Here is a 27,078-nt window from a genome sequence, read left to right as displayed (position 1 = left end):
TTCATAATGAGTTGCGCTATCTTGAAAAGCACATTTTCTTGTGACAGAAGTGGTGGGCATTCACAGATCAGTTACTTCCTTTTTTAAAGCTGTACCTTGCACTTTAAATGTTACTTTATAAATATAAAAAATCCCTCCAAAACAATATAGAGCAGTGGTGCAAAAATGTACAGCTCCCACTCTGTATTGTGCATTCTAAACTGAAGTGCACAATGCAGCTTGTCAAATAAAGACGTCACTGACCTGTGAGCATACACTGCGTCTGCCACAAGGTTTTTAGAATACTTAAAGTGAAGGAAACTTGAATGTTATGGAACATATCAGTGTAACTATTATATAAATCCAACCCCACTTTCATTCATGATTTAATTAGCTTCTTCTAAATAAAAGTGTTCTTACTGCTAATCGCTCCGATTTACTTCTACCGCTCCTCCTCCTGACACTGATCTAAATTTTTTATTCACTGACATTTCTTCATCCGGTCAATTAATTTTCTGGACTTTAGGTGGCAGAGTCAGGGAATCGTAGGAAAAACAAAATGTATGCTTACCTGATAAATTTCTTTCTTTCCGGGAATGGAGAGTCCACAACTTCATTACAATTACTAATGGGATAGTCACCTCCTGGCCAGCAGGAGGAGGCCAAGAGCACCCCAGCAGAGCTGTTAAGTGTCACTTCCCTTACCCATAACCCCCAGTCATTCAGCTAAATGGAAATGGAAAAAGAAGATAACACAAAGGTATAGAGGTGCCCAAGGTTTAACATAAAAATTGTGGTCTTAAAGAGCTCTCCATGTCCAGAAAGAAAGAAATTTATCAGGTAAGCATATATTTTGTTTTCTGTCCTATGGCATGGAGAGTCCACAACTTCATTCCAATTCCTAGTGGGAACCAATACCCAAGCTAGAGGACACACAATGAAAAGGGAGGGAAAATAGACAGGCGGACCTAAACAGAAGGCACCACCGCATGAAGAACTTTTCTCCCAAAAGAAGCCCCAGCCGAGGCAAAAGTATCAAATTTGTAGAATTTGGAAAAAGTATGCAAAGAGGACCATGTTGCCGCCTTGCAAATTTGCTCCACAGACGCTTAATTTTTGAAAGCCCAGAAAGAGGTGACAGCCCTAGTGGAATGAGCTGTAATTCTCTCAGGAGGTTGCTGTCCAGCTGTCTCATAAGCTAACCGGATAACACTTCTCAACCAGAGGGAAAGGGTAGTAGAAGTGGCATTCTGACCCTTATGCTTACCAGAGAAAACAACAAACTGGCCAGAAGATTGCCGAAAATCTTTAGTTGTTTGAAGGTAAAATTTTAGAGAACGCGCAACATCCAGGTTACGCAAAAGACATTCCTTATGGGAAGAAGGATTGGGACAAAAAGAAGGAACAACAATTTCCTGATTAATATTTTGAAATCGACACTACCTTAGGAAGAAAACCCAACTTAGTACAAAGGACCGACTTAAAAAATAAGGTAAGGGGAATCAAATGCAGAGCCGAGAGCTCAGAAACTCTGCGGAAGAAATAGCAAGAAGAAACAAAACCTTCCAAGATAATTTAATATCAACAGAATGCATCGGCTCAAACAGAGCTTGCTGCAAAACTTTAAGAACAAGGTTAAAGGGACATGAAACCCAAAAATTTTCTTTCATGATTCAGATAGAGAATACACTTTTTTTCTTTTTTTTCTTTTTATTAGATTTCCAAGAAAATATTCATTTTAGTTCCTACTACATGTAGGTTCCTGTTGCGCCTCACAGGGCATTGTAGTACAAGAAAACAACAAAGAAAAACATAGTTAATTAGTTAAAATAATAAACAGATATATTTATAAATCTCAGAAACAAAGTTAAAAACTAACTCAAGTGACAAGACAAAAACAGTTACAATTTTACCCTTGTAGACGTCTATTATCAACTGTCTTGCCCTAGTCTATTATTTTGTGCCCTGTGTTAAATTTACTTATGTAGGTCCTTTTAGGTTTCGAATTTTGTTGATTTTAATATTACTGTGTTGGAAATCCTTGGATTTCCTTGCTTGGCGAGCGGGATACCCAGTTTGTAGTTTACTATAAGTTGTATGAGGCGGAGGGGGGGACAGCGAGACAGAGAAGAGGGGGGGGGGGGGAAAAAGAAAAGAAAAAGGGAAACTAGTTGTCTTCCTTTCTCTTTCCTCCCTATTCTGTGCTTTTACCAAATTCCTAAGAGAACTAAATCTGAATTCCTAAATGGATAGATTAAGTAGTCTATTTCTTCTTTTGGAAAGATCTTTATAAATGATGACCATTTTTGGAAAAATCTATTAATGTCTTGAGTTTCAATTTCTGATCTCTGGGATACTAGGAATTGATATTTCTTTCCATTTTTTAAACAGCAGATATATTGCTGCTAGTACAGTAATATTAACAATGTTTTTCTTATCTGGGGGAAGTCTTTTATCTATTCTAAGAAATATTACTTTTATGAATGAAAGAGCCGCGTAGGTTATACCTATCCTTCTATTTAGCCAAAATTCCACTTTCCTCCACATTACTCTCACCTTTGGACACTCCCATAGCATGTGCTTGAGGTTAGCCGCTCCTAGTGAACATTTTGGGCATTTATTGAATTGAATATTGCCCCATCTATGTCCCTTTTCAGGGGTAACATAAGTCATATGCAGAAGTTTCACGTGTGATTCCCTCAATGTGGAGGAAAGTGTTGTTTGACTAACATTCGATATAGATATTTGGGTATATCCCTCCTCTAAATAAGCTGGTTTTATAATTGGAGCCCATTTTGATTCAATTTTTATTATGTTATTTGAGCCTTTGCTTGAGTTCAGCATTTGGTAACAGGGAGAGATTGACATCTGGCCTTTATTAACCAGTAGTAGCCAATTCTCAAGTGGTCCCAATGACCAGTTCCAGCCTGAAACATTTATTAGCTTCCAAATATAGTGTCTTATCTGAAGGTAGAAAAAAAAAATCTTTTTGTGAGAGGTCAAACTCATTTCTAAGGTCAATAAATTATTTAATACAATTCCCTGCTATGTCTATTAGTTGCACCACTCTTTCGAGGCCTCTTGCCTGCCATCTTTGGAGAGGTGATATTTGTAAACCTAATTCAAACTGCAGGTTTCCTTTTAAGGGTAGATAATTTGAGGATTTTCTCATTTATTTTTAATAAATTACAAATCTTCAACCATGCTTTAATTGGGACAAAAATAGAGCAAAGTTTCTTAACTCCCTTTGGTATTTCACTAATTTTACTATGTATTAAAGCTGTAGGAAGGTAGGGAAAGCTTATATTCTTCTCCAATTCATTATCCGTTACATAGTCTTTAAGGCAGATCCAGTCTGTTACTATTCTGTCTAAGAATGCGAGATTGTATAATCGTAAGTCTGGTAAAGCACACACTCCAAATTTTATAGGTAAAGAGAGTTTTTCAAGGGAGATTCTAGGTTTCTTGCCTTGCCATAAAATTTTTCTGAGTGCCGTATTTAAAAGCCTAATATCTTTCTGCTTCAAAAACATTGGTATATTTTGACAGATATAGAGAATTTTTGGCAATAGTATCATTTTGTATAGAGCAATTCGACCTGAAAGTGAGATAGGGAGGTTCTGCCAGTTTTTCATTGTTTCTCTAGTAACTTTCAAAATTGGAGGTATATTAAACGCATACCATTGTTCTGAGTTTGAGGTAATTATAATACCCAGGTATTTAAATGAGTCTTCTGCGATTTTAAAAGGTATATTTTCTATGGGCTGTTCTGGGGAACTTAACCAATATTAAAATATCATCCGCATAAAGCGAAATTTTGAGTTCTTTTTTCCTTATTTTCATTTCTTCGATATCTTGCCTAATTAAGATTGTAAGTGGTTCAATTGCAATATTGAACAGCAACGGGGAGAGAGGACAGCCTTGCCTTGTGCCTTTTGCAAGGTGTATGTCTAGTGATTGTCTAGTGTTAACTAGTAACCTAGTATAGGCTTTATTATAAATATTTTTAATGAATTTAGGGAACTGGCCTCTGAACCCAAATTGGGATAGTGTGTGTAATAGGTGATCATGATGGATCGAATCGAATGCCTTTTCGGCATCAATTGTAACAATTGCCTTGTCAATATCGCTTTGTTCTCCTCCTTGGGCTTGGGTCGGTTGTGTATTGACATAATCGATAGTAAGGAATAGTTCACGGATTTTGGCTGAGGAGTTTCTATTTATCAGAAATCCTGCTTGATTTTTATGTATTATGTGTGCAAGAGGGTATTGAAGCCTGCGTGCCAAAATAGATGTCAAAAGTTTATAATCTGTGTTTAACAGAGCGATACGTCTATACGACTCTTTTTGAGTTGGGTCTTTTCCAGGTTTTAAGATAAGAGTGGTATAGGATGCTGAGAAGCTGGCAGATGGTGGGCTACCCTCCCTATACATATCATTGAATAATTTAGTTAGATTCGAAGCTATAGCAGGAGACAGTAGCTTGTAAAATTCACTAGGCAGGGCATCCGGGCCTGCCGCTTTATTAATGGGCAGATCCTCTATTCCCTTCACCACCTCTAACTCTGTAATGGGGAGATTGATCAATTCATTTATTTCTTCTGAGATACTTGGATACGGGATTTTTTTCCAAAAGTCCTCGCTATCTCTATTATTTGATGGACTTGGAGAGTAGAGACCTTGATAATACACTACCATTATTTTTAAAATCTCTTCTGAATCTGAAAATAGTTTGTCATCTTTCTGAATGAGTTCAATTGGAGTATATCCTTTATCTTGCTTAACTAAACTAGAGAGTAGTTTGCCTGCCTTGTTCCCGTATTTATATAAATTGTGATTGGAGTCTCAGTTCTTGTTGAGTAGCTTTATGTAGTAGGAAATAATCTCTTTCTTTTTTTGCTTGTGTATAATTGTTCCAAGTTGCAGATGTTTTATTAACTATATAACTATTATAGGCATTTGATAGTGTTTTCATGATATTCTCTTCCTTTTTTTTTATAACTCTTAGTTCTGTTAATGTTATATGCTAATATCGCTCCTCTCATAACTGCCTTTGCAGCTTCCCAGAATATCATTGGACGATTTATGTATTCCCTATTAAAACGAACGTATTCTTCAAATTTTAAGTTTAACATTGTTTTAAATTCTGGGTCTGTGGCCAGATATTGAGGAAAATAAAATCGATTGTTTTTAATTTTAGCATCCTGTGAACAAATTTCAATAGTTATTGGGGCGTGATCCGATATTGTAACCGGCAAAATTCTGGCCTCGATTTTTAGATTCAATAACTTCTCATCTATTAAAAATAGAGCAATTCTCGAAAGAGACTTGTGAGCCTTTGATAGGCAGGTAAAATTTCTACTCTCTGGATTTTGAGATCTCCAAATGTCTTTTACTCTTAAATTATTGAATAATTTATTAATTTTTTTTGCTTCTAGGTGATCTTTTTTTGTTTTCAGTATTGTGGCATTGTGTCTAAGTTTATCTAAGGCATATTGTGGTGACATATTAAAATCTCCTCCAATTATTAACATTCCTTCTATTTTTGAGAGTATCTTATTTTGTAGGGTTTCCCAGAAAACATAATCAATAATATTTGGTGCATATAGGTTACAGAGTGTGTATATAGTATTACCATTTTTAATCTTTACTATTAAGAACCTTCCCTCTGGATCTACTTCGAGAACCGTAGATGTTGCTTTCATTTTTTTCCCTAGTAGGATTGCTACCCCTCGTTTCCTTCCTAGTGCTGGAGAGGCTATGACTTCCCTAACCCAGGATCTTTTCAATTTATATACTTCTTCCAGTTTAATATGGGTTTCCTGGAGGAAGGCAACATCCACCTTCAGTTTTTTAAGATGAGATATAATTGTGGTTCTTTTTATTGGGGATGTTAGCCCACCAATGTTCCACGAAACCATTTTACAGTCGTTCTCTGTCATTGTTAATTAAAACAGGTAAACAAAAAAATAGCTGAAGTACTGTGTTTATGAGAAGGAAAGAAAAAAAAAAGGAAAAAAAGAAGACCCAATTATGAGCCACCCTCTCCTCGGTCCCCTCTCCCCAACCCTCCCCGGTCCCCTCATTCCCATCCCATCTCCCTGGGAGTAATCCCGGTGCCCTTGCCCCCTTATTGATGCCCTAGTAGTCAGATTAACTCCAACCAATGCATCATCCCTATTTACAGGCTGAGTATGCATTACAAAATTCAAGTTGGAGAAGCCCTTATTAAGCTTGATTTGTGATTTTAATTAATTTTTTTCACCTTTTCCCTTGTGCCTGGGGTGGAGCTTGCGTTATATATTTTTCAGCCTCTTTAGCCGTTTCAAAAAATTGAACGTCATTGCCTATTGTTATTTTAAGTTTGGCTGGGTATATTAGAGTGGCTTGATAACCTTGATTTATCAGGTGTGTACATACTGGTGCTAGTTCTCTCCTCTTAGCTGAGGTTTCCGCTGAGAAGTCCTGAAAGAGCATGATTTTAATATTTCCCAATAAAATGGGATGATTTTGTCTAAAGTGTTGAGGCAGAGTAAGTTTATCTTGGTAGTTAAGTAATTTAGCTATAACAGGCCTGGGCCGAGCTTTCCCTCTCTCCAGGTTATACCACCCTAACCTATGAACCCTTTCAATTATAATTCGGGGATGTGTTTGAGGTATTTGTAAAAGTTGTGGAATTGTTACTGTAATTAATTTATTTAAATCCTCATACTGTTTTTCTTCGGGAACTCCAATTATTCTAATATTGTTCCTTCTTGCCCGGTTTTCTAAATCTTCTATTTTTAGTTGCATTTTTAGTACTTTGGCATTTATTTCTTCTAGACTGGAGTTATGGTTCAGGGTGGTATCCTCTAAATCGGATATTCTCTGCTCTGCCTCAGAAATTCTTTTAGAGAACTGATGTACTTCTGTAGTTAAAGAATTAATATTGTGCTTAATCTCATCTCTCAATTGTTCGAACTTGGGGGAAAGGGCTTCTGATATTTTAGTAACTAATGTTTGTATATCAAGATGTTCACTTACATGTGAGGGGCTGCTAGAGCGCATCTCTGCTGCATTTTCTTGTGTGTTCTTGTTTTTTCTCTCTCTTTGTTTTGCTGCCATGACTGAGTTCTGATTTGTGCAGTGATATATTTGTCCATAGATTTGTGCTAAATTGTGTGAATATGATGTGAATCACAGTGAAAGAGGTTTGGTGGGGCAAAAGAAGGGGGAAGAGCAAAAAATTGGATCCCCTCTGGTGAAGGAGAAAAAAAAAGGGGGGGAGGAGAGTGTAGTTAGTGAGGGTGACGAGTGATATGGTGCTAAAGTGAGCTATGTGGAAAAGACAGAGAGAGAAAGAAAAAAAACCCAAAAAAAAACAAATCCGTGTATTCAGAACACCTGTCATAAAGATATGCAGTTAGATATTTCCAGTTCTTTAATAAAAATGTGTTCGATAAGTTATTATGCACTACCTCAATAAGAATATAACCTTTTGTCTTATTACAGTAGGTAAAAGTGTGATAATGTTCCCTTTATTTATGTTTTTATAAAGTCCTAGCGGAGTCTTACTGGACTGAGCAATATTATGCACCTTTAAATGACCCCCCAATCTAATATAATGTCTAGGTTCTTATGAAAGGCTTACAAGGAGCAATTTTATCAGTTATTTTCAACAAGGTGCTAAGCTATTTCAGTTACCCCAATGATCTCGCTTCAAATTACTTTTCTGCTTCTATTAATCTCAGTCTATGTAATCACTATGAGCTATTTATCCAATTATACCTTTGATAAATTTCTGTTTTATCAGGTTTATATGCTCTTCAGGAATTTCCTTCTCCTAAGACATGTGCATTTTTAATCTGATGATACATTTGTGCACTCTTAATATATTTACAGAGATACAATTTCTATTTTTGCAAAGAGTAACAGTCAATACATAGGATATAAAACACACAAGATAATTTTGCCTTCCCTCTGTTATGAATCGTATTGAATTTTAAATGATAGAAACAAATAGGAAGAGGTAAGTATAACTAGGCCTTATTTAAAAAGAGGGATCTAAAGTATACTTAGAAAAGAACCTGTAAATGGTTTTAATCTCCTTCACTCTATTAATCTCTTTATACAGGCCATAAACCGTGAGCCCGTATCCTTTGTACCCCCCTATACAAATATCAGGAGTAATCAAAAGAAAAAGACTAACTCAGTGAGAATGTACCCTTTTATCCTATTATAATAAGTGTGTATGTGGTAATATTCCCTTTACCTATGTTTTTATAGAGTCTTGTAAAAGTCTCACTAGTCTATGCAATATTATACGCTTTTAAATTACCTCCCTATCTAATATAATATCTGTGTATTTATAAAAGTTTTATAGGAGACAATTTTATCAGTTATGTTCGGCAAATTGCTAAAGTATTTCACTTACTCAAATAAGCAGAGTTCTGACTATTTTTCTGCTTTTGTTCTTCTCAGTCTATGTAGGCACTTTGCTCTATTTAGTCAATTTTGCCCTTAATAAATTTTTGTCTTGTCAGTTTTATATGTTCTACACAAATTTCTCTCTCCTAAAACATATGTGTTTAAACCTGATATGGAATATATGCATTCTCAATACATTCACAGAGAAACAGTTTCTCTTTTTGCACAAAGTAACAGTTAACATAGAAGATATGTAGCGAACATAGTAACTCTGCCTTCCCTCTGTTATAAATCTTATTGAATTTTAAGAAAACAGAATTTATGCTTACCTGATAAATTACTTTCTCCAACGGTGTGTCCGGTCCACGGCATCATCCTTACTTGTGGGATATTCTCTTCCCCAACAGGAAATGGCAAAGAGTCCCAGCAAAGCTGGTCACATGATCCCTCCTAGGCTCCGCCCACCCCAGTCATTCGACCGACGGACAGGAGGAAATATATATAGGAGAAACCATATGATACCGTGGTGACTGTAGTTAGAGAAAATAATTCATCAGACCTGATTAAAAAACCAGGGCGGGCCGTGGACCGGACACACCGTTGGAGAAAGTAATTTATCAGGTAAGCATAAATTCTGTTTTCTCCAACATTGGTGTGTCCGGTCCACGGCGTCATCCTTACTTGTGGGAACCAATACCAAAGCTTTAGGACACGGATGAAGGGAGGGAGCAAATCAGGTCACCTAAACGGAAGGCACCACAGCTTGCAAAACCTTTCTCCCAAAAATAGCCTCCGAAGAAGCAAAAGTATCAAATTTGTAAAATTTGGCAAAAGTGTGCAGTGAAGACCAAGTCGCTGCCTTACATATCTGGTCAACAGAAGCCTCGTTCTTGAAGGCCCATGTGGAAGCCACAGCCCTAGTGGAGTGAGCTGTGATTCTTTCAGGAGGCTGCCGTCCGGCAGTCTCATAAGCCAAACGGATAATGCTTTTAAGCCAAAAGGAAAGAGAGGTAGAAGTCGCTTTTTGACCTCTTCTTTTACCAGAATAAACAACAAACAAGGAAGATGTTTGTCTGAAATCTTTAGTAGCCTCTAAATAGAACTTTAGAGCACGGACAACGTCCAAATTGTGTAACAAACGTTCCTTCTTTGAAACTGGATTCGGACACAAAGAAGGTACAACTATCTCCTGGTTAATATTTTTGTTAGAAACAACTTTAGGAAGAAAACCAGGCTTAGTACGCAAAACCACCTTATCTGCATGGAACACCAGATAAGGAGGAGAACACTGCAGAGCAGATAACTCTGAAACTCTTCTAGCAGAAGAAATTGCAACCAAAAACAAAACTTTCCAAGATAGTAACTTAATATCTACGGAATGTAAGGGTTCAAATGGAACCCCTTGAAGAACTGAAAGAACTAGATTTAGACTCCAGGGAGGAGTCAAAGGTCTGTAAACAGGCTTGATCCTAACCAGAGCCTGAACAAATGCTTGAACATCTGGCACAGCTGCCAGTCTTTTGTGTAGTAAGACAGATAAAGCAGAGATCTGTCCCTTTAGAGAACTTGCAGATAAACCTTTCTCCAAACCTTCTTGAAGAAAGGAGAGAATCTTAGGAATTTTTATCTTATTCCATGGGAATCCTTTGGATTCACACCAACAGATATATTTTTTCCATATTTTATGGTAAATTTTTCTAGTTACAGGTTTTCTGGCCTAAACCAGAGTATCTATCACCGAATCTGAAAACCCCCGCTTTGATAGAATCAAGCGTTCAATCTCCAAGCCGTCAGTTGGAGGGAGACCAGATTTGGGTGTTCGAATGGACCTTGAACAAGAAGGTCCTGTCTCAAAGGTAGCTTCCATGGTGGAGCCAATGACATATTCACCAGGTCTGCATACCAAGTCCTGCGTGGCCACGCAGGAGCTATCAAGATCACCGAGGCCCTCTCCTGATTGATCCTGGCTACCAGCCTGGGAATGAGAGGAAACGATGGGTAAACGTAAGCTAGGTTGAAAGTCCAAGGTGCTACTAGTGCATCTACTAGAGTCGCCTTGGGATCCCTGGATCTGGACCCGTAGCAAGGAAACTTGAAGTTCTGACGAGACGCCATCAGATCCATGTCTGGAATGCCCCATAATTGAGTTATTTGGGCAAAGATTTCCGGATGGAGTTCCCACTCCCCCGGATGAAATGTCTGACGACTCAGAAAATCCGCTTCCCAATTTTCCACTCCTGGGATGTGGATCGCAGACAAGTGGCAGGAGTGATCCTCCGCCCATTGAATTATTTTGGTCACTTCTTTCATCGCCAAGGAACTCTTTGTTCCCCCTTGATGATTGATATAAGCAACAGTCGTCATGTTGTCTGATTGGAACCTTATGAATTTGGCCTTTGCTAGTTGAGGCCAAGCTCTGAGAGCATTGAATATCGCTCTCAGTTCCAGAATGTTTATCGGGAGAAGAGACTCTTCCCGAGACCATAGACCCTGAGCTTTCAGGGATTCCCAGACCGCACCCCAGCCCACTAGACTGGCGTTGGTCGTGACAATGACCCACTCTGGCCTGCGGAAGCTCATTCCCTGGGACAGATGGTCCAGGGTCAGCCACCAACGGAGTGAATCTCTGGTCTTTTGATCTACTTGAATCATTGGAGACAAGTCTGTATAATCCCCATTCCACTGTTTGAGCATGCACAGTTGTAATGGTCTTAGATGAATTCATGCAAAAGGAACTATGTCCATTGTTGCAACCATCAATCCTATTACTTCCATGCACTGCGCTATGGAAGGACGAGGAACAGAATGAAGTACTTGACAAGAGCTTAGAAGTTTTGATTTTCTGACCTCTGTCAGAAAAATCCTCATATCTAAGGAATCTATTATTGTTCCCAAGAAGGGAACTCTTGTTGACGGGGACAGAGAACTCTTTTCTTTGTTCACCTTCCATCCGTGAGATGTGAGAAAGGCTAGAACGATGTCCGTATGAGCCTTTGCCTTTGACAGGGACGACGCTTGTATTAGAATGTCGTCCAAGTAAGGTACTACTGCAATGCCCCTTGGTCTTAGAACCGCTAGAAGGGACCCTAGCACCTTTGTGAAAATCCTTGGAGCAGTGGCTAATCCGAATGGAAGAGCCACAAACTGGTAATGTTTGTCCAGAAAAGCGAACCTTAGGAACTGATGATGTTCCTTGTGGATAGGGATATGTAGGTACGCATCCTTTAGATCCACGGTAGTCATAAATTGACTTTCCTGGATGGTGGGTAGAATCGTTCGAATAGTTTCCATTTTGAACGATGGTACCCTGAGAAATTTGTTTAGGATCTTCAAATCCAGAATTGGTCTGAACGTTCCCTCTTTTTTGGGAACTACGAACAGATTGGAATAAAATCCCATTCCTTGTTCCTTTATTGGAACTGGGTGTATCACTCCCATCTTTAACAGGTCTTCTACACAATGTAAGAATGCCTGTCTCTTTATTTGGTTTGAGGATAAGTGAGACTTGTGGAACCTTCCCCTTGGGGGTAGTTCCTTGAATTCCAGGAGATAACCTTGAGAAACTATTTCTAGCGCCCAAGGATCCTGAACATCTCTTGCCCAAGCCTGAGCAAAGAGAGAGAGTCTGCCCCCCACCAGATCCGGTCCCGGATCGGGGGCTACTCCTTCATGCTGTTTTGTTAGCAGTGGCAGGCTTCTTGGCCTGCTTACCCTTGTTCCAGCCTTGCAATGGTTTCCATGCTGGTTTGGGTTGTGAGGCAAGCGCCCAAGGATCCTGAACATCTCTTGCCCAAGCCTGAGCAAAGAGAGAGAGTCTGCCCCCCACCAGATCCGGTCCCGGATCGGGGGCTACTCCTTCATGCTGTTTTGTTAGCAGTGGCAGGCTTCTTGGCCTGCTTACCCTTGTTCCAGCCTTGCAATGGTTTCCATGCTGGTTTGGGTTGTGAGGCATTACCCTCTTGCTTAGAGGTTGCAGAATTAGAGGCTGGTCCATTTCTGCGAAAGGGGCGAAAATTAGGCTTATTTTTAGCCTTAAAAGACCTATCCTGTGGAAGGGCGTGGCCCTTTCCCCCAGTGATGTCTGAAATAATCTCTTTCAAATCAGGTCCAAATAAAGTTTTACCTTTGAAAGGAATGTTAAGCAATTTTGTCTTGGATGACACATCCGCTGACCAAGACTTTAGCCAAAGCGCTCTGCGCGCCACGATAGCAAACCCTGAATTTTTCGCCGCTAATTTTGCTAATTGCAAAGCGGCATCTAAAATAAAAGAGTTAGCCAATTTAAGTGCGTGAACTCTGTCCATAACCTCCTCATATGGAGTTTCTCTACTGAGCGACTTTTCTAGTTCCTCGAACCAGAACCACGCTGCCGTAGTGACAGGAACAATGCATGAAATTGGTTGTAGAAGGTAGCCTTGCTGTACAAAAAGCAAACCCTCCAATTTTTTATCCATAGGATCTTTGAAAGCACAACTATCTTCGATAGGAATAGTAGTGCGTTTGTTTAGAGTAGAAACTGCCCCCTCGACCTTGGGGACTGTCTGCCATAAGTCCTTTCTGGGGTCGACCATAGGAAATAATTTCTTAAATATAGGGGGAGGAACAAAAGGTATGCCAGGCTTTTCCCACTCTTTATTTACTATGTCCGCCACCCGCTTGGGTATAGGAAAAGCGTCGGGGGGCACCGGAACCTCTAGGAACCTGTCCATCTTGCATAATTTCTCTGGAATGACCAAATTGTCACAATCATCCAGAGTAGATAATACCTCCTTAAGCAGTGCGCGGAGATGTTCTAATTTAAATTTAAATGTCACAACATCAGGTTCAGCTTGATGAGAAATTTTTCCTGAATCTGAAATTTCTCCCTCAGACAAAACCTCCCTCATGGCCCCTTCAGATTGGTGTGAGGGTATGACAGAACAATTATCATCAGCGTCCTCTTGCTCTTCAGTGTTTAAAACAGAGCAAAAGCGCTTTCTCTGATAAGTAGGCATTTTGGATAAAAGATTTGCTATGGAGTTATCCATTACAGCCGTTAATTGTTGCATGGTAATAAGTATTGGCGCACTAGATGTACTAGGGGCCTCCTGCATGGGCAAAACTGGTGTAGACACAGTAGGAGATGATGTAGTATCATGTTTACTCCCCTCATTTGAGGAATCATCTTGGGCAATATCATTATTTGTGGCAGTACTGTCCTTACTTTGTTTGGACGCTATGGCACAATTATCACATAAATTTAAATGGGGAGACACATTGGCTTTCATACATATAGAACATAGCTTATCTGAAGGTACAGACATGTTAAACAGGCTTAAACTTGTCAACAAAGCACAAAAAACGTTTTAAAATAAAACCGTTACTGTCACTTTAAATTTCAAACAGAAAACACTTTATTATTGAATATGTGAAAAAGTATGAAGGAATTGTTCAAAAATTACCAAAATTTCACCACAGTGTCTTAAAGCCTTAAAAGTATTGCACACCAAATTGCAGAGCTTTAACCCTTAAAATAACGGAACCGGAGCCGTTTTTCAATTTAACCCCTATACAGTCCCAGATATAGTCTTTGCTAAGACCCAACCAAGCCCTGAGGGGAATACGATACCAAATGACGCCTTCTAAAAGCTTTTTCAGAGATTCTTAGATCCTCACACATGCATCTGCATGCCCTGCTCTCAAAAAACAACTGCGCATTAATGGCGCGAAAATGAGGCTCAGTCTATAACTAGAAAGGCCCCCTGACTGAAAAAGGTGTCCAATACAGTGCCTGCCGTTTTATAAATGTTCCCCCAGAATTTATGCTTACCTGATAAATTACTTTCTCCAACGGTGTGTCCGGTCCACGGCGTCATCCTTACTTGTGGGATATTCTCTTCCCCAACAGGAAATGGCAAAGAGTCCCAGCAAAGCTGGTCACATGGTCCCTCCTAGGCTCCGCCCACCCCAGTCATTCGACCGACGGACAGGAGGAAATATATATAGGAGAAACCATATGGTACCGTGGTGACTGTAGTTAGAGAAAATAATTCATCAGACCCGATTAAAAAACCAGGGCGGGCCGTGGACCGGACACACCGTTGGAGAAAGTAATTTATCAGGTAAGCATAAATTCTGTTTTCTCCAACATTGGTGTGTCCGGTCCACGGCGTCATCCTTACTTGTGGGAACCAATACCAAAGCTTTAGGACACGGATGAAGGGAGGGAGCAAATCAGGTCACCTAAACGGAAGGAACCACAGCTTGCAAAACCTTTCTCCCAAAAATAGCCTCCGAAGAAGCAAAAGTATCAAATTTGTAAAATTTGGCAAAAGTGTGCAGTGAAGACCAAGTCGCTGCCTTACATATCTGGTCAACAGAAGCCTCGTTCTTGAAGGCCCATGTGGAAGCCACAGCCCTAGTGGAGTGAGCTGTGATTCTTTCAGGAGGCTGCCGTCCGGCAGTCTCATAAGCCAATCGGATGATGCTTTTAAGCCAAAAGGAAAGAGAGGTAGAAGTCGCTTTTTGACCTCTCCTTTTACCAGAATAAACAACAAACAAGGAAGATGTTTGTCTGAAATCTTTAGTAGCCTCTAAATAGAACTTTAGAGCACGGACAACGTCCAAATTGTGTAACAAACGTTCCTTCTTTGAAACTGGATTCGGACACAAAGAAGGTACAACTATCTCCTGGTTAATATTTTTGTTAGAAACAACTTTAGGAAGAAAACCAGGCTTAGTACGCAAAACCACCTTATCTGCATGGAACACCAGATAAGGAGGAGAACACTGCAGAGCAGATAACTCTGAAACTCTTCTAGCAGAAGAAATTGCAACCAAAAACAAAACTTTCCAAGATAGTAACTTAATATCTACGGAATGTAAGGGTTCAAACGGAACCCCTTGAAGAACTGAAAGAACTAGATTTAGACTCCAGGGAGGAGTCAAAGGTCTGTAAACAGGCTTGATCCTAACCAGAGCCTGAACAAATGCTTGAACATCTGGCACAGCTGCCAGTCTTTTGTGTAGTAAGACAGATAAAGCAGAGATCTGTCCCTTTAGGGAACTTGCAGATAATCCTTTCTCCAAACCTTCTTGAAGAAAGGAGAGAATCTTAGGAATTTTTATCTTATTCCATGGGAATCCTTTGGATTCACACCAACAGATATATTTTTTCCATATTTTATGGTAAATTTTTCTAGTTACAGGTTTTCTGGCCTGAACCAGAGTATCTATCACCGAATCTGAAAACCCACGCTTTGATAGAATCAAGCGTTCAATCTCCAAGCCGTCAGTTGGAGGGAGACCAGATTTGGGTGTTCGAATGGACCTTGAACAAGAAGGTCCTGTCTCAAAGGTAGCTTCCATGGTGGAGCCGATGACATATTCACCAGGTCTGCATACCAAGTCCTGCGTGGCCACGCAGGAGCTATCAAGATCACCGAGGCCCTCTCCTGATTGATCCTGGCTACCAGCCTGGGAATGAGAGGAAACGGTGGGAATACGTAAGCTAGGTTGAAAGTCCAAGGTGCTACTAGTGCATCTACTAGAGTCGCCTTGGGATCCCTGGATCTGGACCCGTAGCAAGGAACCTTGAAGTTCTGACGAGACGCCATCAGATCCATGTCTGGAATGCCCCATAATTGAGTTATTTGGGCAAAGATTTCCGGATGGAGTTCCCACTCCCCCGGATGAAATGTCTGACGACTCAGAAAATCCGCTTCCCAATTTTCCACTCCTGGGATGTGGATCGCAGACAAGTGGCAGGAGTGATCCTCCGCCCATTGAATTATTTTGGTCACTTCTTTCATCGCTAGGGAACTCTTTGTTCCCCCTTGATGATTGATATAAGCTGCAGTCGTCATGTTGTCTGATTGGAACCTTATGAATTTGGCCTTTGCTAGTTGAGGCCAAGCTCTGAGAGCATTGAATATCGCTCTCAGTTCCAGAATGTTTATCGGGAGAAGAGACTCTTCCCGAGACCATAGACCCTGAGCTTTCAGGGATTCCCAGACCGCACCCCAGCCCACTAGACTGGCGTCGGTCGGAAAAAAAAAAAAAAAAAAACTCTTAACCATCTCCGTGGAGATGTTGCCTGTGCAACGGCAAAGAGAATGACTGGGGTGGGCGGAGCCTAGGAGGGACCATGTGACCAGCTTTGCTGGGACTCTTTGCCATTTCCTGTTGGGGAAGAGAATATCCCACAAGTAAGGATGACGCCGTGGACCGGACACACCAATGTTGGAGAAATCTGCATAAATTTAATACAAATATATTAAAACATTAGAACAAATATAACAAGTATACAGAACTCCACATGCGTTGATCAGGCGCAAATATAAAGTGTCGCATACAAATTTTGAAACAACTCGCAACAATATATTGGAGCTATGTTGCAAAAATAATTACAATATATCAATGTAAAGTGCTAGCAATAAAAACAATAAAACGAAGGGACAGATGGTTTCCAGATGAATGCGAGGATAAATTCAAACGACAAGCCAGACGTTTTGTCACGGAGTGAAGCTGAAATGAAATAAGGAACCGGATCACACGGCAGAAAAGACACCAATCAAAGGTATTCACTTTTACTTACACCGGACACGGTGAAAAGATGTATGAATCTCCCCTCTGTGGCAGGCAGCTCCCGACTGCATACACTTCAATGCGGCAATCCAATATGGCGATAGGCTGGAACGAATATTCGTCTGAATCACTCTTTTGCCGGAGGTTAGCTGAGGACAATATCTACGGAAGCCTTAGAGGGATAAAACACTTCAAGGTACAAGAGCAACGCGTTTCAACCCGCAGTGGGTCTTTTTCAAGCTCTCGATGTGCAAAACCACTAACTATTTAAAGACAGTATGATAACCTGTTTGGCTTACAATTGTGGGTGTCTCTTAACAAGCGGCAATAAACATATAGTATCAGCGATACTTAATCTCTTAGAAGATTATGATTTGATCAGAACAGGTAGTTGTGACAATACAGATGGCCCGCAACCATAAGTGTCTCGCAATAAGCCACAATAGACATATGGCATCAGCGATACTTCACATCATAAAGGATCGCAATTTGACGAGTGAAAATAATAAAAAAAAAATAATGAATAATAATACATTTAGCATAAAACATTTAGCAATATAAGATAAAATAGTTTAAATTCATGCAGATCTACAGGTTTCCTAAACTTTAATTTATAGAAAAATAATTATAATAAAATTATAGAAAAATGAATAAATGAATGAATGAAAAAATTTTATTAAAAAATAATGAATAATAAAAATGAAAGATTAAAGTAATAAAGTACATATTCTGCATCTCTCATATAATATATATATGTATAAAAATTAAAAAATATATAAAAAATATATATATTAAAAAAGATATATAAAAAATATATAAAAAATCTAATGCATTGTATAGGGTGTATTTAATGATAGACATATTTGAATATAATTCATAATGAATACTTTTTTTAAAAAGATATTAAAGGATATTAAGAGTGACAAAATCATAAATTAACCACTAAAAATACTGAGAGCACTAAATTATATTAAAATATCTATAAACCAATATTAAATTTTTAAATGAATATTTAATTTTTTATTTTTATTTAATATTTTTTGAAATTCTTGGTGTTCTAAATAAATTAAAAGAATTACATAGCTCTTTTATAAAAATTGGCTAGTCATTTAAATAACACTCAATATCAAATTCTAAATTCAGACCCTTGGGCTGTAAAGTTTTTAAGTCAAAAATCCATTTACTCTCTCTTTTTAATAGATCATTTTGCATGTTACCCCCTCTCCATTTCTTTTTAACCTTTTCAATACCTACAAATGAAAAATGGTTAAGATTGCCCTTATTACATAATCCAAAATGCTTTGGAATTGGAAGATCTTTATTTCTTTTTTGATTGAAATTTTCTATAGACCAGATATGCTCCCTAATATGGGTACGTAGGGGCCTAGTGGTTTCACCTACATATTGCAGGCCACACTTACATTGAATAATGTAGATTACACAACTGTCTGAACATCTAATTAGTTCATTGATTTTATATACCTTGCCAGTAATATTAGACCTAAACTCTTTCTTTTTGGTGGAGTGTTCACAGGATTTGCAAGTAAGACAAGGGTAAAAACCTTGTAGGCTATTGCCTTCAATATCTAACTGACCACAAGATTTATTTTTATCTTTAGTTTTATTTTCAGTGGGTGCTAAAATGGATTTTAAATTTGGTGCCTTTTTGTAAATTATTTGAGGTTTCGGCGGCAAAAGAGGACCCAATAACTCATCATTCTTTAATAAATTCCAATGTTTATTTAAAATTCTTTCCAATATAAACTTGTTTTGGCTATAATTTGTGATAAATGGAATGAAAATATTATCTTTTTTGTTCACATTTTCAACATAATATTTTATTTATTTTCTCCTTTGTAATTAGCAGAGATGTTCTATCAACTGTTCTAACTTCTTCCATTGTTTTCTCAATGTGAATCTCATTATAACCCCTATTTAAAAAATGTTGTTTGAGTATTTGAGACTGAACATCAAAATCATTAATATCAGTGCAGTTTTTTCAAATACGCAAAAACTGCCCTTTAGGGATATTTTCTATCCACTTTCTGTGATGACAGCTCGTATAATGTATATAGCTATAGCTATATATAACGGAAAAAGTTTAAGGAAACCTATGTTACCATAACATTTTTATGATGTTACCATAACATTTTTATTTCCCATATTGTAAATAAAAAAACTCCATAATGTCCCTTCAGCCATTTCCATAAGAGATCCCATATCTGATAATAAGGGAAACAATTAACCCCTTAGTCTCTCTTACACATACATAGTGCCTGCAAGCTGCCCTAGATGTACCCTTAATAAAGGATAAAATATGTTCCATATGAGATCCAGAGAAGAGATAAACCCCTTAAAGTGCAAGCCTTCAGTACCTAGAAGACAAAAGCACTTACCTGAAGATCCAGCTGTTGGACAGAAAGACATTTAACAAAGTGTGAAAAAACATTTACTCTCTATCAGGGACTTGTAGAAAAAGAGAGAATAGAGTAACCAACTCTGGCTTTCAATAAAAGGGGTAGCAATAATGTTAGACGTTAAGCAAAGACAACCTCGCCACCTTCTAACTGCTAAAAGCCACCACTACTCTTACTAAAGAGATTGACATGGACACAGCTAGACCCCATCCTTGCTTGCAGGGAAATAAACCCATTAAAGGATTAAATCTTCTCAGACACTCATCTTCACCATCCTCCCGATCAAAGAGGCAAAGAATGACTGGGAGTTATGGGTAAGGGAAATGACACTTAACAGCTCTTTGACTCCACCTGCTGGCCAGGAGGTGAATATCCCACTAGTAATTGGAATGAAGTCGTGGACTATCCATGCCATAGGAAAGAAAAAGAAGCACATGCGCAATTGATCCAAAGAGCATGCTGTGTAAAGAGTTGGCCGCCTAAAGGCCAGAAAATTAATTGGCTGAATAAAGAAACATCAGTGAATAAAAAAAAGTGCAGATTGGAGAGATTAGCAGTAAGAACACTTTTGTTTAGAAGAAAAAAATAAAATCATGAATGAAAGTGGGGTTGGATTTATATCAATTAGACTGGTATGTTTCATAACAATCAAGTTTGCCATAATTTTAAGTTCAAAGATGGCGACAAGCAGTGTGTAGATGCGGAGCACTACTAACCAGCACATGTAGGGCTTTAAAGAGAGTTGAGGGCACCGGAAGAAAAGCAGTAGTGTGGTGAGTAGTAACCAGTAATTGTAGTTATACCCATACTCATGTGCATACTTAGACATTTCATTTTGTTCTTATGCTTCATACTTTTATGTTCCTGACTGCCAACTGGAGGTGTCCTTAGAAACCAGTGAGCAACTGTTCCTGGAATATTAGTTGTGTGCATTCATTTCCATTTCATGCAGTTATGACATACAGGATCACAGATGGAGCAGGTTGCTGCTGCTCTAGGGGCAGACTCAATGCTGACTTGAGTGACATGTATAAGAGAATGTTCTATTCGAATTACATCTGAATGCAGGTTAGAACACATTGCTACTATTAAACCGTCACCTGTGCTTCTTGATTAACACACACTCTCCTCCGTCCTGTGGATCCAGGTTGTAGATATAAAGATGGCCGCTGGAGGACGCTACTAGGAGTCGTGGGAGTTTCTGGATTCTGAAAATAAGAGAGTGATGGTCATTCATTTATGAAGCTTGAGCATAAATATCTAGTGACCCAAGGTATGTTACGTTGGTCCCCTCGTGGAAATTTCACCCAGTGGGAATTGGCAGCATCTTTTTACTTTATTGGCACCCCTTGACTGTATTGGGTGGCCAACTGCAGAAAGTGCCCTAAACCAATACTCTACAAGAAAACTTATTTTAAACATCCAATAACTATAAAAATCATTGTGCAGGATACAAAATTATTATAAATTCCTGTTCTGTAATGCACCCTTACTGACATACTAAACTATAGGTTGTTATAATAATTCATTTAAACATTTTGCTGCTAAGCAAAATTACAGTGAACAACCTACAAAAATTACATATTGTGTTTTTTTTTTGTGTAGAAGGCCCAGCAGATTCACAATATACCATTATTACATTTATATTTTATGGCATATGAGATGGCTGCTGCAAAAAGTGTTAAAAACTATACATATACATTTTTTTCTTAGATTGAAATAAATAATACTGAAAATGAACCAGTGACCACTGCTGTTACTGTGATCACCTTACTAAATTGTCACCATAGTTAGCTACATGTGAAGTAGGGACCATACTGGCTTTTGGGGGTTATATTATAGATTAGAGAGGCCCCATTGTTCAGAAATTATGCACTGCCCCCGCCAACAGTGATTACCAGCCTATACAGACAAAATTCATATATATATATATATATATATATATATATTTTATTTTTTTTTTTTAAAAAGAGGGACTTGTCTACTTAAAGATAAACTTTATTAGGGGTCTCTAAACAAACCAGATTTTTTTTATTCCACATATGAGCCCTTTTCAAGCAAATCCCCATGTGTTTTTTCTACTTTATTTTTAAAAGATCTTTTGTGTGGTACTGCTCTAAGACCTCCAAGATCGACAGGGGATTTGTTTTTTTCAAATGAGGGGTATTGGAGGTTTTTAGTTGCTATAGGAGCTGAGATAGAGGGGTTTGAAGAACCCTCCCCATCCAGCTCCCTTGCAGCTCCAGTGAGCTTCCAGGTTCTGCCCCCTTTGTGACGTCACCACGTGCCACCCACTAGGCTACCAACGATCCCCGGCCTGTATTGAGGGAGATCGCAGAAAACAGCGTTTGATCTGCAATCCACCTGCATGAAAGGAAGGGCTTGTCACCTACAGGTAGCAATGTTCATGACGAAAAACAAAATTTCTGCTTACCCGATAAATTTATTTATATCCGGATATGGTGAGTCCACGGCTTAAACAGGAGGAGGCAAAGAGCACCACAGTTAAACTGCTAAGTATCACTCCCTTACCCACAACCCCCAGTCATTCGACCGAAGGGAAATGGAGAAAAAGGAGTAACACAAGGTGTAGAGGTGCCTAAGGTTATAGTCAAAAGAAAAACAACTGTCTTAAAATAAAGGGTGGGGCCGTGGACTCTTCATATCCGGAAAGAAAGAAATTTATCAGGTAAGCATAAATTTTGTTTTTCTTTCCTAAGATATGGTGAGTCCATGGCTTGAGTAATTACTGTTGGGAACCAATACCAAAGCTAGAGGACACGGATAAATAGGGAGGGACAAAACAGGCAGTCCTAAACAGAAAGCACCACCATTTGAAGAACCTTTCTCCCAAAAGAAGCCTCAGTCGAGGTAAAAAAATTTGGAAAAAGTATGTGGAGAAGACCAAGCTGCAGCCTTGCAAATTTGTTCAACAGAAGCATCATTTTTGAAAGCTTAAGAAGAGGAAACAGCACTTGTGGAATGAGCCGTAATTCTTTCAGGAGGCTGCTGTCCAGCAGTCTCATAAGCCAAACGAATTATACTTCGTAACCAAAAAGAAAGAGTAGTAGCATTAGCATTCTGATATTTATGTTTCCCAGAGAAACGGACAAAGAGGGCAGAGGACTGGCGAAAATCCTTAGTCACCTCGAAGTAAAATTTAAGAGCAAGTACAACATCCAAATTGTGTAACATACGTTCTTTGGAAGAAGGATTAGGACACAGAACCTTAGGAAGGAAACCTAACTTAGTACAAAGAACCGCCTTATCGGCATGAACAATAAGATAAGGGGAATCACACTGCAGAGCTGAGAGTTCCAAGACTCTTCGAGCAGAAGAGATAGCAACAAGAAACAAAACCTTTCAAGATAACAACTTAATGTCTATGGAATGCAACGGGTCAAACGGAGCCAGCTGTAAAACTTTAAGAACAAAGTTAAGGCTCCAAGGAGGAACAACAGACTTAAAGACAGGCCTGATTTTGACCAAGGCCTGACAAAAAGATTGCACATCTGGCATATCCGCCGAACATTTATGTAGTAAAACTGATAAAGCAGAAATCTGACCCTTCAGGGTACTGACTGACTGACAATCCCTTTTCCAGGCCTTTCTGAAGAAAAGATAAAATTCTAGAAATTCTAGTGTTATTCCAAGAGTAGCCCTTGGATTCACACCAATAAAGATATTTACACCATATCTTATGGTAAATCTTTCTAGTAAAAGGCTTGCTAGCCTGAATTATGGTCTCAATAACCGACTCAGAAAAACCACGCTTAGACAGAATTAAAAGGACAGTCTACACCAGAATTTTTATTGTTTTAAAACATAGATAATCCCTTTATTACACATTCCCTAGTTTTGCATAACCAACACAGTTATATTAATATACTTTTAACCTCTGTGATTATCTTGTATCTAAGCCTCTGTAAACTGCCCCTTTTTTCAGTTCTTTTGACAGACTTGCAGTCTAGCCAATCAGTGCCTGCTCCCAGATAACTTCACGTGCACGAGCACAGTGTTATCGATATGAAATATGTGAACTAACACCCTCTAGTGGTGAAAAACTGTTAAAATGTAATCTGAAAAGAGGTGGGCTTCAAGGTCTAAGAAATTAGCATATAAACCTCCTAGGTTAAGCTTTCAACTAAGAATACCAAGAGAACAAAGCAAAATTGGTGATAAAAGTAAATTGGAAAATTGTTTAAAATTACATGCTCTATCTGAATCATGAAAGTTTATTTTGGCCTAGACTGTCCCTTTAAGCGTTCAATCTCCAAGCAGTCAGCTTCAGAGAAACGAGATTTGGATGAAGGAAGGGACCCTGCATCAGGAAGTCCTTCCTCAGAAGTAGTCTCCAAGGTGGGAGAGATGACATCTCCACTAGGTCTGCAAAACAGATCCTGCAAAGACACACAGTGGCTATTAGAATCACTGATGCCCTCTCCTGTTTTATATGAGCAATGACTCATGGAAGGAGAGCAAACGGAGGAAATAGGTATGCCAACCTGAAAACCCAAGGAACCGCCAGAGCATCTATCAGAACGGCCTGCGGATCTCTTGACCTTGAACCGTACCTTGGAAGCTTGGTGTTCTGACGGGACACCATCAGATCTAACTCTGGCACCCCCCATTTGAGGACTAAGCTGGACAACACCTCCAGATGGAGTTCCCACTCCCCGAAATGAAAAGTCTGTCTGCTCAGAAAATCAGAGTAACCTCCTTCATGGCTAAGGAACTCTAAGTTCCTCCCTGGTGATTGATGTAAGCCACAGAGGTTATGTTGTCTGACTGGAACCTGATAAACTGGGCTGAGGACAATTGAGGCCAAGCCAATAGAGCATTGTAAATTACCCTCAACTCCAAGATGTTTATGGGAAGAGCAGACTAATATAAAGGCCCTGAGCATTTAACAAGTTCCAGACTGCTCCCCAGCCCAGCAGGCTGGCATCCGTGGTCACGATCACTCAGGAAGGTCTCCGAAAGCATGTGCCCTGAGACAGATGTTCCTGAGAAATCCACCACGGGAGAGAGTTCCTTGACAACTAATCTAACTCTATTCTCTGAGATAGATCCGCATGGTTGCCATTCCATTGTCTGAGCATGCACAACTGGAGAGCTCTCAAATGAAATCGAGCAAAAGGAATGATGTCCATGGAAGCCACCATCAGACCGATTACCTCCATACATTGAGCCACTGAAGGATAAGCAGTAGCCTGAAGAGAGAGACAAGAGGAAATGATTTTGTTTTTCCTGACCTCTGTCAGAAAAATCTTCATCAATAGAGAATCTACTATGGTCCCTAAGAACACTACTCTTGTAGCAGGGGAAAGGGAGCTTTTTTCCAGATTCACATTCCATCCGTGGGAACGAAGAAAAGACAACAATATCTCTGTGTGAGATTTTGCTTGTTGAAAAGATGGCGCCTGAACCAATATGTCGTCCAGGTACGGTGCAACAGCAATTCCAAGAAAATGGATCACTGCAAAAAGAGCCCCCAGAACCTTTGAAAAAATTCTGGGAGCCGTGGCTAGACCAAATGGAAGAGCCACTAACTGGAAATGTTTGTCCAGAAAGGCAGATCTCAGGAATTTGTGATGGCCCCTGTGAAAAGAAACATGAATATACGCATCCTTTAGGTCTATGGTTGTCATGAACTGACCCTCTTGTACTAAAGGAAGAATGGAGCGTGTAGTCTCTATCTTGAAGGATGGAACTTTGAGAAACTTGTTTAGACACCACAAATAGGTTGGAGTAGAACCCGAGACCCTGTTCCTGTACTGAAACTGGAACTATCACTCCCAGGGAGGAAAGATGTTGTATACATTTCAAGAACGCCTCTCTTTTTATCTGGTCTGCAGATAATCTTGAGAGATGGAATTTGCCTCTGGGAGGAAAAGTCTTATATTCCAATTTGTAATCCTGGGATACTATGTCCACAGTCCAGGGATCTGGGACATCTCGTATCCAGGCTTGAGAGAACTGAGAAAGTCTGCCCCCCGCCTGATCCGATACCGGATCAGGGGCAAACCCTTCATGCTGATTTGGAATCAGCTGCGGGTTTCCTTGATTGTTTCCCCTTGTTCCATGACGGATTGAATTTCCAAGAAGACTTGGATTGTTCCTGCTTGGAAGAAGGGGAAGATTTTCCTCTGAAGTAACAAAAGGAACAAAAATTACTCTGACGTCCTTTAGGCCATTATTCTTATCTTGAGGTAGAAAAGACCCTTTTTCACCCGTAATATAAGAGATAATTTCTGCCATACCGGGTTCAAACAAGGTTTTGCCCTTGTAAGGAATCGCCAAAAGCTTGACTTTAGAGAAAACTTCCACAGACCAGGATTTCAACCATAACGCCCTGTAGGCTAGGACAGCGAAACTAGAAGTTTTAGCTCCTAGTCTAACAACCTGTAAAATGGCATCTGCAATAAAGAAATTGGCCAACTTAAGAGCTTTAAACCTATCTACTCTCTACTTGAAGAGAATCAGACAAGGCGTTGAACCAATAAGATGCCGCACAAGTCATGCTGGCAATACATACTGCAGATTGCCATTGAAGAACTTGATGAACATAAATCTTTTTAAATAAGCCTCCAGCTTCTTGTCCATCGGATCCTTAAAAAAGCAGTTATCCTCAATAGAAATAGAGGTTTTCTTAGCCAGAGTGGACATGGCCCATTCAACTTTGGGTACAGTATCCCAAGGGTCTTTAATGGAGTCCTCGACAGGAAACATTCCTAGCATGGTCCGGCACAGGAAAAACCTCAGAAGTGAAAGGTTCATCAAAGAAACTATTAAGTTTACTAGATTTCTTAGGAGTGACAATGACAGAGGTATCGGAGTCATCTAAAGTAGCTAAAACCTCCTTTAACAATACACAAAGATGTTAAAGCTTAAATCTGAAGGATACCACCTCAGTCTCAGAAGAAGGAATTATACTGTCCGAATCTGAGATTTCTCCCTCAGAAAGTCCCGATGTATCTTTCTCATCAGACTTATGAGAAAGGGCAACTTGGGAAGCAGAACTGAGGACAGGCACCTTACTTTCTGAATTTCTAGATTTCCTCTTGCGTTTTCCCTGTAATCTGGGAATGGCAGCTAATGCCGCAGATACCTGGGCAGCAATTTCTGCTTTTAAATAAACTCCACTAGGAGTTATAGAGGAACCGCAGGGCAAAGCTGAGGTATTATTTTAACAGCATCATCCTGAGAGACATTAGGCTCAAAAATGTTACTTTTATTTTGCAAGGTTTTCTTGACACATGAACAAAATTGTATCTAAACATAATTAGCATGAATTCATGAAAGCAGGCTCTTGTTCCATATCAGACATGTTGAGAAACAGTAAATAAACTTGAACAGATAATTTTCAAAAATGTTAATATTCAATTAAAATAAGCCAAGGAAAAAAATACACTTTAAATTTTATTCCAAATTAGGATTGATCCCCAGCTAAAATTATGTAAGAAAAGTTAAGAAAAACATTTAATAATCAAATAACCTTCTAAAATACCCCTCAGACAACCCCACACCTCAATTACTGAGGTGCCTTACCACTACCAATTAAAACTGGATCACCCAGAAATGGAGAAAAACAACTTTTTCCTCAGAAACGTTATGAATTAAAGCCGGTCATGTGACCGCAACTGCCGGTCAAATTACTGCTGCTACACAAAGAGGCACTACTTCCTGGTACACTGAGTACCAGAAATAA

At 39.2% G+C, this 27,078-nt stretch overlaps 1 protein-coding gene across 1 annotated transcript in view; it reads right to left on the bottom strand.

The window, feature by feature from the left end:
• The window catches only part of LOC128666693 (WD repeat domain phosphoinositide-interacting protein 1), a 202,874-nt gene that overhangs the window by 28,776 nt on the left and 147,020 nt on the right, over window positions 1-27,078 (bottom strand). The window contains exon 8 of the mRNA XM_053721434.1: window positions 20,468-20,575. Coding sequence (XP_053577409.1) covers window positions 20,468-20,575 — 108 coding nt within the window. The remainder of the gene's footprint in view (window positions 1-20,467; window positions 20,576-27,078) is intronic.

Source organism: Bombina bombina, chromosome 1 (assembly GCF_027579735.1).
Source record: "Bombina bombina isolate aBomBom1 chromosome 1, aBomBom1.pri, whole genome shotgun sequence".
In the NCBI taxonomy this organism is placed as follows: domain Eukaryota; kingdom Metazoa; phylum Chordata; class Amphibia; order Anura; family Bombinatoridae; genus Bombina; species Bombina bombina.
Note: the sequence above shows the minus strand (reverse complement) of the source record. Positions and strands in the feature narration are given on the sequence as shown.